Source organism: Pterocles gutturalis, unplaced genomic scaffold (genome assembly GCF_000699245.1).
Source record: "Pterocles gutturalis isolate BGI_N339 unplaced genomic scaffold, ASM69924v1 scaffold34072, whole genome shotgun sequence".
In the NCBI taxonomy this organism is placed as follows: Eukaryota; Metazoa; Chordata; class Aves; order Pterocliformes; family Pteroclidae; genus Pterocles; species Pterocles gutturalis.
In genome coordinates, this window is record NW_010108978.1 from 48,217 (window position 1) to 61,873 (window position 13,657).

The window sequence follows — 13,657 nt, forward strand, 5'->3', positions numbered from 1 at the left end:
AGAGTGGAGTCTCTCAGGAAACCTCATGCAGCAAGGTGCTGGATCGTCCTTTACAAGTGCCCTAACAAAAGGAGCTCCATTCCTTTCTGTTCACCCCATGCTCAATAAGATAATGGAAACCACAATATTTGTTCAGATTTTTCTCCTCAAAGTAATAATAAGCCAAAGAAGAAAAAGCATTGTCCCAGTGGATCTGTGAGACAGATCACTGTTAAGCAGAAGAAATAGCCACAACAACAAAACGCTGATTTCTGAGGTGCTTCAGTGCTCCAACTAGTATTTTACATTGATTATACGCCAAATCATTATTTAGGCAAACTAGATAATCTACAGTGTGACTTCAGATGCAAGGATCACTGAGGCACCTGCCCTGTGTTTGTCAGAAGGAATAGAGAAATTTGATGTGAATAAAAGAAGAAAAGAGATGTTGGCCCCAGACACTGGCCATCCCTGGAGCATGTGTTTGAGCAGTGAGACTATGATAAGAGCCACCATAACGTACTCTGTGAGCCATGCAAGAGGGAAGGATTTAATCAGGTTTTTCTGCCTTCTCCAACAGATGTGTTGACGATCCATAAGCGTATGGCTCTCATTCACAGGAGTTATTTGCCCCCAAGAGCTTTAATGTAATTTTCAGGCAGTTTCCTAGCCCCCATTTCTCTCATTTCCTAAATATATGTTTTCTCAAGAGAAAAGGGTAATAATCCTCTGAAACAGAAATGGATGGAATTCAGCCCAGTCAAAACCAATCAGATCCTTCAGATGTGAGGTTTATATACTTCATTTAAATGATCTGCTAATGAACATGAGCAGAAACACGGAGCAGTGTTGGTCACAGGGAATTCACTGACGTTCATTCACTTTGATTTTTTTCTCTGTTCTCTGTTGGTGCCCACATTATCTGACAAAAGTGGTTTTTTGCTTGGTTTTTTTTGATTACTTTTTTTTTTAATCAAAGACATTATTGGCTTCTTATTGCTTTGCGGAGAGAGATTGAATAATCAAAGCTGCTTCTATCTGCAACATATAAAATTATTCAAGTTAACATTCCGGATACGGGGGAAGTGGGGACAAGAAATGCCTCATGGAGTCTGGAAACCTCTCCTCACCCACACCCAGAGAGTCTCATGAGTGTGAAGGCTTGTCTTTGGTGGGTCTTAAGGTTGTAAAGGTGGGTTATTAAGGTTGTAAATATGGGGTATTTGTAGGTTAGAGCTTTAAGGTTGACCCACAGAGTGAACAAGTTGCCTCCTACTTTCCTTACTGGTTCCTGTATAGACTTCACTTTCTTGAGGATTTACAGAGTAATCTGGTGGGTTTGACAGCTCAAAAGAGCATCAAGATAAATGTGGTCTTAACCATTTCACAGCTAGACAATGAATAGGAGCAGAAAAGTACGATGTAGACATGATTTGCCTCTGGTAAAAATCATCAACAAAACTGACTTTAGATGTTCACTTTTCAGAAGATAATACAACTTTTTAAAGGAAAAGAAAGTCTTTATGATTGATGCACTAAAGTGGGGCTCAGGAGACAAGCTAAAAACCTAATTGCTTTTGCAGCTTTTATGAGTGTGATTCATCTGGTACAGCTTTACCTACCTGTAAGTTAAGTGTTTAATCTACACTGGTTATTCAAGGCCCTTTTATGAGAGAGACGCATCTTTCTAGTTCATCCAACCTATCATTTAGGATAGCTCTTTGTAAGGTCCTTCATTACTTTCTGCAAGAGAGTGAGTCTCTTTCTCTTCCTAAGTGTTGTAGTTTAGATGGATTAATCTCATCCACCTTCATCATTCCCTTGGCACTGTAGCCACAAGGACCTTTTCTCCACCTGAGCCTCAGTTTCCCCTGGCAGAGTTTTTGGGCATGCAGATAGTATCATTTATGGGGTGCACATACATGAGTAGTTATGTACGAAGGCCAAGCTAAAAGCCTGTGGTAAATGGATAGTAGTTAAATTTTGTATTTGGCTGGCCTTTCTTCTTTTTGTAAACTTCAAGACTTTAAATGATGTTCACACAGTGTCCTAGAGCAGAGCCATAATGGCATAGTGTCTCACTTAGAATAAATAAAATTTCTCTTAGAAGACTTGGGGCTCAGAACAGAAAGCCTTTGTATGACAAAATTACTGTGAGTAATTCTAATTTTTTTTTTAATGATGGAGTTTAAAATGTGGCAAAATTTCAGTATCCTGGTTAGCTGGTCAGCCTGGGATGCTAGGTTGGTTGACAAACTTTGGAGAAAATGACTGATCCCATACTTACTGTTTCTGTATTATGTTTGCAAATAAAAGCACAATGCTGAATTTTGTGATCCAGCCCTTCAGTTCAAGGCTCATCAACACTTTCCATGAATAATCATGCTATTAATATGTTGAACAAGGTTGGTCTATTGGTCTCATTTTCTTTTTTTCTTTTTCTTGCAAGCAGCCCTGTTGTTGTGCTCAGCATTGTTGTAAGATGGGTTGTGATCAAATAAAATAAGCAAAATATGGCCTTTAATTTTGCCTTGCTTTTTTTTTTTCCTTTCAGTGGCTGCATCAACTGCTAATTCCACAGCTGGTGCGGCCATGAATTCTTTGACTTCTCTGGGTACTCTCCAAGGATTGGCTGGAGCCACTGTTGGACTGAATAATATTAATGCACTAGCAGGTACCGTAAACAGTGAGTATTTATTGCTGTGGTGGACAGCCTTCCCCAGTAATCATGCCACAAAAACTATCAACTGTAAAGCGATGATATTATTATTTTTAGTCTATATACAAAATAAGGGGGTCAAGTTGATCTATGTGTGCCGTTCTGGAGGCTTTTCGTTTCACATAGTTTGCTCTGCAAAGTGAAGTCCCTTGGGTCCCTGCACAAAGACTCCTTTTCTTGCTGGGCATATGGAAGGTAAAAGAAATGTCACCAGGCATTTGGGTTATCTAGGTTAGAGGAGAGGCTCCTTTTTCATTTAGGGAGTCTAAAAACAGGTAATCACCCCAATGTACAAAACCTCACTTAGAAATGTAGTGATAAGAAAGGTGTTTGCTATGGAGGCAGTCTTTTAATGTCTGTAGGAATTATCAAAGTGACTTGAGAGCAACATACTTTAAAAATGAAGGCAAGTCTTTCGCTTTTAATTGGCAAATAGAAGAGAATGATGCTCTCAGTCACCTGTAATACCAGAGCATGCACATCTATCCTATGACATCTGAAACAAACCCTGGCATCTCCAGCTAAATAGATGCCGGTAGTTGTTAGAACATTCTTCCTTGTTCTTAGCCTTGGTCAAGACTTTCCTGAAGAAGAAGGATTTTTTTGGTTTTTTATTGTTTCTGCTATGATGATTTCACTTTTGCCTGCAATGGAAGAGATGTGTCCAGTGACATTTCCCCCCCCTCCTTTTTTTTTAGCTGCTGTTGCTCCTTGCATTTCCTTTTGCAATGCAAGGAATCTATTTGGTCATTGCCAGTCCATGACCCATCATAATGTACCCCCAGGAATGGGTGTCCTCCTCAGTATCTCTTGCTCACTCTGATGCTCTGCATGATGTCCTTTCTGTCACTGTTACTTGGCTGCTCACCCAATCTTTTTGTCCTGTGATCTCTGGTTGTCATTGTTGGGAGCTGGGAAGGAAGGGGGCTAATGGATGTCCATGTAGCAATGTTGAGTGGTTGCATGGGGTCTTGTGTAAAACAGGTCTTGCTTCTGGCAAGGACATGCGTATTTCACACTAACAACCTCATAGTGTATATGACTCAAGAGCAACTTAAGAAGAGTAAGTATTAGGTCCCAAAAAGGCAGATGTTATTTCATTTCTTGTTATTATGTTAGTATTAAAGCAAGCCACTGAAAATGGCATGCATGAAAAGCTAACTTACCACCTCTCATGGGTTCTTGTAGTAAGGGAGCTACCTTGTCATAAGTAAGAAATCATTAAATGTCCTTTCCTGGTAAACAATCGTTGTGCTTTACTTGGTTTATAAGAAGTCAGAATATCAAGAGAGGAGTATAGCATCCCACTCCTTCCCTCCCACAAGTACCAAGAACCCAGGTACACTGGAGCACTCCAAGATAATGCCCCCTCCATTAAGACTGAGCAATAATGAATCACCTCTGAGCTCTTGACTTTGAGTGGGAACCCTTCTGTTGCACTCCTTTTAAACACTTCTTGCTAGGCTACAAGCAAAGTGTTTACATTTTCTCAGCAAGTATTTTGAGGTGATGTGTGTGCAAGCTTACCTGCATGTGTAATTCGAAGTATTGATGACGTATTCACAACCTAGTACCAAATTTCAGCTTGTTTTAAGCCACCATTACTTCCTGGACTTGTACCAAAAGTGCATTAAGTCCCAAGCCTTCTTCATGGATGTTTTTAAGGACACAGAGAGTGTATGTGCCTAGAATATCTGTATGTGTGTAGCACTTACAAAATGTATGTGGATATGTCTGTCTATGTATATGCACATATGAGAGAGATCTAAAGAGGGGAAACTGCTTCCCCACAACACAACACGGTGTTGTGGCTCTGTTTCTCTGAAAAGGAAGGCACTGATTATCAATTTCAGTTACTTGTGATGCTAACAATAGCGAAGCATTGTTCAAGTTACAACAACCTCCCTTATTTATTTTAACAGCAGGCCAGTGCTTTTCCTCACCACCATGTCTGATCCAGTCGTTCACACTCAAACCTGCCTAAGGGAAAACCTCACATTCAGTGAGTCTCATGTTTCACACTATGCCGTGGTCATAAGCACTCCAGTAAAAAGATTCAATGGTCATGGAGGTTCCTGAGGTAGTTGTGCAGAGAAGTTGGAATTGAATGAGATGCTTCTAATTGGAGACTTAACAAGGGCAATCCAAAGCACAAGTCAAGCAGAGCTTAACCGAAAAATTAATCAGAAGGTGGCACTGGGCTTGGACATTGATTTACACAGAGGTGTTGGAAGAAGTACTCTGCTGTTGAAGCCATGTCCTGTTCTGTATGTGCAAATCACAAGGAGAATGTCTTCCAGGCTGAGCCCACTAGGAGACTTTTATCTGTTTTCTGGATCCTGGCTGGGTCCATGAAAAAGAAGCTGGGCTGTGGAGACTGGTGGTGCTCTCAGTTGTAGAGAGCACCAGTGTAGAAAGATGTCTTGAGGTGTTAGAAATTAAAGAAGGTGGAGTATGGCAAGTTTAACTGTCTCCAAGGGTGTGGGGATTCACCCAGTCTTGCCTCAGTTGTGCTTGAAGCATCTAAAACCTTAAATGACAAAACATTACACTGTCTCCTTTGGGCACATAAGTTCAAATAATGTAACTAACAAAAAGAATTATGAATAATGAAGAAAAATTAATAAAGAAGAAGGAAGAGATTCTTTGCAATGAAGAAAGAAGCCCATGGACTCAGGATGCTGGACAGCTATTACACAATATTTGTGTGTGAACCCAGGGCAGTTACTTAGCCTTTCTGCCCCCATATTTACATCTGTAAAATGGAGATAAAACTATTCAGGATGGATTTGAAGGTGCTTGGAAAGCACTTTGAGAGACCTTTGGACTTGCCAAGCATTGTCACTTCTGTATTATGTAGAGTAACTCAAAAAAAATAGAAGGCCATAGATGAAAGACTCCAAAAGGTTATTTCACAGAAGTGAGGAAGGGACCAGAGTTCAATATCAGACTGAGGTGCATTGGTAGAGATAAATAAAGAGATGGCAGAGATGTGTAACTGCAGCTGGACCTTGTAGATTTCATTAAAATGTAAAAAGGAAGAACAGAAAAAATGTCAAGAGCCTTCTGCAGATCTGTTTTACTTTAGGAGGGAAGAGTATTTAGACACATGCGTGGCAGTAGCAGCAGCTGCGCCCTTCCCAGAAGCAGTGCGGTGAGCCAGGGCTCTCTGGCTGTTTGCTAATCTGAAATCATTTGGTGGGAAGGGACTATTGATTCTAGGTGAAAGAAGAGGGAGGATGCTGCCCACTGCAGCACAAAGCATGTTTATCTAATAGGCTGATGACTTACGAAAGATAACATGTTATCCTAATGCATCCTCTGTTATCAAGTTATTTCAACACTATAATAAAAGGAGAGATACAAGCTGCTTCATCAGGAGCCTTTACTTTAACCAGTGCTGTGTGTAAACCCATGCAAGCAATGACACAAACCTCAGTACAAAAACATCACAGCAGGTTAAGGTCAGGCTCAGGACCAAATAATGTATTACTATTATTATCATTATCATTATTATCATTAATTTTCCAAATGTCCTGTCTTTTAGATATGAGATGCTTCACAAGCTATCTTGGTCTGCAAGTTTTTCTTTTATGACTGGAACCATTACACAACAAATATCTGTTTCTCTTGTGCTCTGACAGAGGTTTTTGTTCAAAGTAGTGGCAGCCAGTAGCTCCTATCAGGATACAGTGATGCTCTGAAGTGGGGTGGAAGGGAAAGAAAAATCTTCAAAGTGCAAGGTATTTTATTAAGGAAAGGCTAAGAATATCACATCTCTGTCAAGTGTTTAGTCACACAAATTATAGTAATATCAAAAGGTATAATTTATGCGGTACAATTCTCTTAATTGGCATAGGCTCTGGTGGAGCCAGAAAGGTGCCACTTGAGCAATTGTCCTGATTATCAGAGACTCATAGGAATACACTTTTTGAATCTACATAAGAGATGGAAGAAAACTAGTAGGTCAGCATCTTTATCCTCCTCTGTCAATGCAGGATAATTCCCTGCAGTATTCTTTCTATCTCTAAATTACTCATGTGATAAGGTTTATGTCACTTTCCTTGAAGCTTGTTTCCCAGTCTAATGGATTTAATTGTTAATTCACTATAAAGTGTCCTCTGCTTAATTTCCTCGCTTTTCTCCAACCTACATATCACCCCTTATTATTGCTTGGAAATTAAGCCCTCTCTTTCTTGTCAGTGTTCCTAGCTTTTGGGTCTTAATATGGCTCCACCAGCCACCTCACTCATCATTTTGCCAACAGAAACACTACACAATGTCTAAGAAATGTTTGTTGGTGGTTCTGGGTGTTCCATTTTTCTGGTGACTGATCTCCTGTACTTCAAGGGGCCCGAATAAGCCCTTTTAAGTTGTTTGTGAGCTGTTCACCTAAAAACTGGGGAGGATGGGATAGATAATTGTGCAGAAAGCATGGCCTAACTCTCAGTCCTGATGAGCAATTGCTGCTCTGGTTGACCCAAATGGGCGATGAGCAGGGGTCGGAACTCTGCCACCCCTTCGACTGCCAAAGAGACTGTAGCTCTAACAGAAGATTCACTTTTCCTGGAATTTATGAAAAACAGATAAATGTTAACACTGTTAACTTCAACGTGGCTGATTTAGGGGCCATGATGAGGAACAGAAGCAATGGAGAGAGGGTGTAGCCCAGGAGTTTGTCCACCATCCAGTCAGAGTAGTAAAACTTGTTGCAGACAGCACTGTTTGCATGGATGGCATTTTCCACACAGCTAGAAGTCCAGTCTGAAATTTACTCTTTGGCAGTCATCCCAGTTAAATTAATCTGTTATTTATCAGGATGTAGAATCGCTTTAAAGAAAAAAAAAAAAATGAAGCGACTCTGCTTCCCGTGAGAAGAAAGGCGTTGCTAGAACCAAATGCTTTTGTTTCTTCATGACCATGCCTGGTCTGGATGAAGCACTCTTAGTCACTCCAGATGTGCTGCTGTTCATCTCTTCTGGAGTCACTGGAGTAACTGGAAGAGGATGGAAGCACCGAGCATTGCAGTCCATCTTCCTACCACAAACCAAAGGGATGAGGCCCATAAATGTACAGAGGTTTGTTTCAAAATGCTGTTATCCAGGGTTCTCTGCTAACTCTGCACAAGCAAAACACTTCTGGTATGATGTGGTCATGTCCTGTTGGTAAAGACGCTGTCCAGACAGAGTTGGTTGCCTTGCAGACTGTTTTTTCCCAGTGGCCAGCTTACAAGGGTACAGGTCAAATAGGTCCCACTCTCCCAGCTTCAGATACCCTCTGCAGAAGCACGAGTGTCGAGGAGGGTGGGCAGAGAGGCTTGCAGGAGCGCTGAGCTGTCATACTTGCCAGTAGCAGGCTGCATGCGCGTCCGTTTGGCTGTGCAACCCTTGTGCTGAAGTGATCCTGACGCCAAAGTCGTGTTTCTTTGTTTTCAGTCTCCATTTGGTGAAGTGCCGAGCTGTGCATGCACTGCTGTCGTCGTCAGTGTCATATAATACCAACGACTTTCGGAAAGCACTAATGAACAAGTGCAATTTCTTTTCTCTATTGTTGGGTTTTTTGTAAAGTTGCTCAAATGCTCTCAGGTATGGCGGCCCTGAACGGAGGACTCGGCGCAACAGGCTTGACAAACGGTACGGCCGGCACGATGGACGCGCTCACCCAGGCCTACTCAGGAATCCAGCAGTACGCTGCCGCCGCGCTGCCGACGTTGTACAGCCAGAGCTTGTTGCAGCAGCAAAGCGCCGCGGGCAGCCAGAAGGAAGGTAAGCACCAGCGGAGCAACTCCCGCGCTGAGCAAGCTATGTACGGCCAAAAAAGAAAGCCGTGTTGTTGGTTCATTTTTTCACAGAGGCTTAATGAAGGACCTTGAGAAGCCTAATCTTTGATTTTTTCCATTTTCTCCTGTTTACTGTTGTTACTTTAACTTTTAATGTTATTTTTTAACCATCTGTCCTTCAAGTTATAATTTCCTGACCTTCCTTTCTCATATAAAAGCATTTACCAACTACCGCGTAAAAAAGGCACCAGTAACAAATATCATCCCTTTATGGGTGCCATTCACTCTTCTGATTTCCATTTTCTATGATAATGGAGTTAATCTGATTAGGTTTAAGGTTTTGAGTTAATGACAAGATCCGTTTTCGCTTTGAGTGGTTCTTTGCGTAATTGTGGGTCTTGCGGGGAAGCAGCTAAGTGAATGATTGCCCCCCTCTCCCTGCGCCAACAGCAAATAAACCTCAGGAAGTTACTGCTAAGAATAAATGAATACTAATTACAAGATGTTTAGGAAAATGAGCTTCCCCTTTTCCCCTCTTCTGTTCCCCTGCACACTTCCCAGGCATTTGGGGGGTTTGTTTCTGTTTTCATTGTTTTCCCTCGTCCTAATTTCCAGCTAATTCTAGAAGGATAGGAAAATATTGCATGCTTTCTAAGATTGTATCTATCTTATCATTACTGTTCTTGCCAGAGCTAAGCTTTGGAAATAAGCCTAGTATAATATCCTCAAGAGAATTTTTTTTTTATCCTCTTTTGAAGTAGGACCTTGTACTGTTATAGGAAGTGTTTCCTAGGAAGACAAATTTGGCCTTCCCCTGCCTGGCTATTGCATAGGGACACTGGACCCAGAAAGTATATTTTTTCTGGATTCTTTACTTCATTTACTGCTAACAGCTTGGATTATTTAAAATTAAAGGATTTTTTTTAATTAACTTTTTTCCTCATTTTTTTGTGTTCTCTACATTTATCTTTCATCTTGCTCACTTTGGTCAGTGACAACAGACTATTTGAAAGCAGTAATTATTTATTTGGTGTCATTGTAAGATACATATCAGAGGACAGTTTGATTTTGATTTTCTCTATTTTTTTTTTCTGTTTATGAGTGTTCATCGAGTGTAGGCTTACTTTTTTTTTGTCATTATGAATTGGCAGTGTCCCTTTTAAAATACAGTCATATATGTTGTATGTGTTTCTATTCATAAGGGGTTAAATTAAAGTGAGTAAATTCCATCACTGAATACTGACAACTGGGTTTTGTCTCTTAACATGATTTCTGATGGAATGGTGAAGAGTCTGGAGTGGTTGAGGAGAAAGTATCAGACAAAAATGCTGTGTAAATATTAAATGCTGAAGCACGGTGAACAGCCTCATGCATATGCTCTAAACTATTGTTTAATACGGGTTTTCTATTTCAAAAAAAAATTATTTTCTAGATAAGATAGTTTACTTGTAGTAAGCAGAAATAAGTTCCAGGTGGCAGGTTTTTTTCCTCTTTTTTTTTTTACACCATAAAAATATATTTCTTTTTAAAAACTTTTTTTTTTCCCTAATCCATTTATCCCCTCCTTTTGGGCAAGCATTGCAACCTTTTCCTTCAGGCTAAGAGAGAGCAGCCAGCCTGGTTCTTCTGTATGGGAGAGGTGAGGCTTCGTGACTGTGTTGCAGAAGGTACTCCTCCATAAATCTGATGTGCGCTTTCCTCTTCCTCTCCAGAAAACCAAGGATATCATATCTGAGGCACACTTAGGTTCCATTAAGTGAGGGAATACTTAAACAAGTTACTTGAGATGTTTTTTTTACTGGAAATATTTTCTCCCTTTGTGTACCACTCCTGGAGTCCCCATGGGAAGGCCACATATCTGGCTCCGTTTCTCATTTCCAGTATGTTATTATAAAGGAGATATTGAGCTAGGGAAAAGAATTAACCTATTAGCGCTAGGATGAGTGTTTAAACCAACAGCACTAATAACATGTCTCTCAAATTTTGGCTGTAAGAAAAATATTTGGAGCACCTTTTTGTTCGCACCTTTCTTTGAAAGCTCAGCTTTGTCTAAAGCCACTTTAATTTCAACTGAACTACTTTATTTTGAACTTTTTTAAAAGACTAATTTTAGAAAGTTTCTTCCAGGAGACAAAGCTTTCTATGGGGAATTTGTATTTAAAAGAAAAATTAAAAAAAAAAGTCAATTTGTCAGTACAAATTTAATTCTGAGTATCTTTCTCTCCCTGACTTCCCTGATTTCCAAGTCACAAGGTTTGCTTTGTCTTATCTTTTTTATTCACTTCTCCACCAGTTTCCTGCCTTTTGAGTTTACACCTGTGATACTCAAAGGTGAGCTCAGCTCATTGCATTTCCGTAAGTTCCCACAACAAGAATTAAACTGAGAAACCCAGGCAGGTGTCTGAGGCAGCAGAGGACTCCTTGTGCAGTTCTTGGGGTATTGTGAGAGAGTAATACATGGTGTACCTGTTTTCCTAGCCTTAATTATACTGAAAGACACTCCAGTAAATTGAAGAAGGAGGCTGCAGCTTAACTTCTTCTGTAGTAGAATCAGCAAGTAAACACTTTTCAAGATAGGATGCTCTAAGGAGCTGCATTTCAGCTCTGTTCCTTTGATGATCCACCTGCTTTTGTTCCTTCAAAGTTAGAAAGTGAAATGCTTTCTGACCATCACCTTCAGTAAGTATTATGGAAAAACAGATTAAATATAGCACTTGTAATAGGTGTTTTCATACTTTTTGTTTTGTTTTGTCTTCCTAAAGGTCCAGAAGGGGCAAACCTCTTTATTTACCACCTCCCCCAGGAGTTTGGAGACCAGGACATTCTGCAGATGTTCATGCCTTTTGGAAATGTTATCTCTGCTAAAGTCTTCATTGACAAACAGACCAATCTGAGCAAGTGCTTTGGTATGTCAAATTTAATAAATCAAATACTAGAAACCACATGCACTGTACTGAGAAGGGGCCAGGAAGGAAAATTAACAGCAATGTGAGAAATGTCATACTGGAAACTCATTCCAAAAATAATAGACTGTTAATCCTCAAATGAGCAGGAAGATGCGCAGACAAACTACTTCTAAGTAAAAATTGGATATGAAAAAACAATAATAATCTTCCAGTCCGACATCTCGCATGAATGTGTCAAGTACATGAAACTAATTACACCCTATGTGGGGGAATGTCATTTACTGTACTATTAAACTGCCTTATTATGGATACCTAATTATTCTCTATTGTACAGCTGAGCCACTTAGAAACGCTGTATGTTTAACCCATTACTTCTACGTTACAGGAGCTTCTTTCTTCTGAATTAAGTACAAGATTTTGCAATTAGTGATTGAATGATGTGTATGTGTAGTTCAGAACACTTTACAGACAGCTGATGTCTAGATATGCAGCTCTGGCTGTTGCGGGCAGGCTCCAGTCTATTGTGGAAGGCAGCATCTCCCCTTACCTTAGGGCAAGGACAAAGGGAGCCTCACACGGTCAGTGTCAAGATTCCCAGAGAATACTTTGAGCTGACACAAAATTAGATCACAACAGAGAAGATATGTTAGTATAAAACAAATTTTAGGGTTGATTAAGTGAGCTGGTGGCCTTTGAATAGCATAGATGCACCAGTTCAGTGAAGTACAGAATGCAAGAGAGTGACAATCTGTTGGAGCATTGGTCTGATAACTGTGGTCTTATGCAAGACATGAGGAGGGTCTAGGAAGAGGTGAGAATCTCTTAAAGATAAGTTTTATAAGGCTTGACCGAAAATTTTGGAGCTGAAAGAGTGACAAATCTTTCCCAAGGTAGAGGAACATGACTGTATGTATGACAAAGGCGTAACCAGTCCAGGTAACTCCTTAGTTTCTAAAATTCCCTTGTACTGGCAGTGTTGCTCTTTGCACAGCACCATCCCTTAATTTTGAAGTGTCCCAAATAACCATAATACACGTCTCTTAGCATGCATTTCATTGGGTTTTTTTAGATATAGGTTTTGTTAAAATGTGTATGTCTGAGGGTTTGTCTCCACCAGGGCCATTCAAGGGCCGCACAGCTACTGGGTTTTAACCCATCTTGAAAGAGCTTGAATTTATCTAAACAGCCAGTGCCCAAACATGAGAATTCATCAAGTTACTCAGAAATACCTACTGCACTGGACGTCACGCCTTCCACAATCTTGAGTGGTTTTCACCAGAAGATAAGCCCTTAATACACACGGAAAGTTAATTCAGTTTAGAAAAAGGGTGTGACATTCTTTCTGCATTTTTCCATAGTCTTTCAGGCTGGTTTTGAAGCATTCATCTCTTTAAGCTTTACAAAAAAATTGTTTGTATCTAGACTAGTATGGTCCAGCATGTTTCTGCAGTGGGTTAAAACAGTCCCTGAGGCTGTAGCAAATTTGAAAAGTGGAATTGAAATGGACTCCCTATTGATCTGGAGCCAGTTCAGTTAGTATGTTGGGGTGACAAAATCGTTGTTGAGGTCTCCAGGAATCTTGATGAAATGTCAAATCAAGGTATGTTAATTGAAATGCAGCAATTGTGGTGACTGCTGAAAGGATGTAGATTAGTTTGGGCAGCCAGCTCAGTTCATCAGCTCGCTTCCCACACTAGCTTTTTGTGGGTTTCCTTTTACTCTTTGCTTACCTACTTACACATTTGGCTGGATTCATGGGACACGATTACCTAACTTAGAGCGATGCACTGGGGTTATCTTATTTGAGAGAAAATAGAAGGGTCAGCACCCAACGGACGGAGGAGTTCTCTGTCTTTTTGGCATTAGTCAGCTTTCACTAACATTTCAATTTCTCATCCTTCCTCCCCAGATATTCTGCCACCAGTGAGAGTTCTGCTTTAAAAACAAAAAGAACCGCAGTGGCAGAGGAAGTTGAGATTTTCTGATTCAGTAGGTGACTACCTGTGTGATGCTGCTAATCACAGGCAAAGCCAGAATTAATCCTACTAGTTTAACATCCTAGCGTACTCTGTATGTATCTCCTTAGCTTTATTAGCAAGAATCGTCTATTTGTTGTTTCGGTCCCATATTTGTGTTTTAAAGAGCTTTAGTTTTTCTCTGTCCTCCCACCCAAAAACTAGGACAACAGCACATCTGAATAACCCATTTCTCTCTTGTATTGTTAACGGTCATTGCTCTTGGTACAGTTTGGGTTTGGGTTTTTTTGTTTGGTTG

The 13,657-nt window shown here is 40.3% G+C and overlaps 1 protein-coding gene across 1 annotated transcript in view; it reads left to right on the forward strand.

Moving 5' to 3' along the window:
- The window catches only part of CELF2 (CUGBP, Elav-like family member 2), a gene marked incomplete at both ends in the record, with an annotated part of 57,721 nt that extends 46,338 nt beyond the window's left edge, over positions 1 to 11,383 (forward strand). Inside the window, 3 exons of the mRNA XM_010072827.1 lie at positions 2,534 to 2,653; positions 8,284 to 8,463; positions 11,240 to 11,383. Of these exons, the coding sequence (XP_010071129.1) occupies positions 2,534 to 2,653; positions 8,284 to 8,463; positions 11,240 to 11,383 (444 nt within the window). The remainder of the gene's footprint in view (positions 1 to 2,533; positions 2,654 to 8,283; positions 8,464 to 11,239) is intronic.
- Positions 11,384 to 13,657: the final 2,274 nt, after the last annotated feature.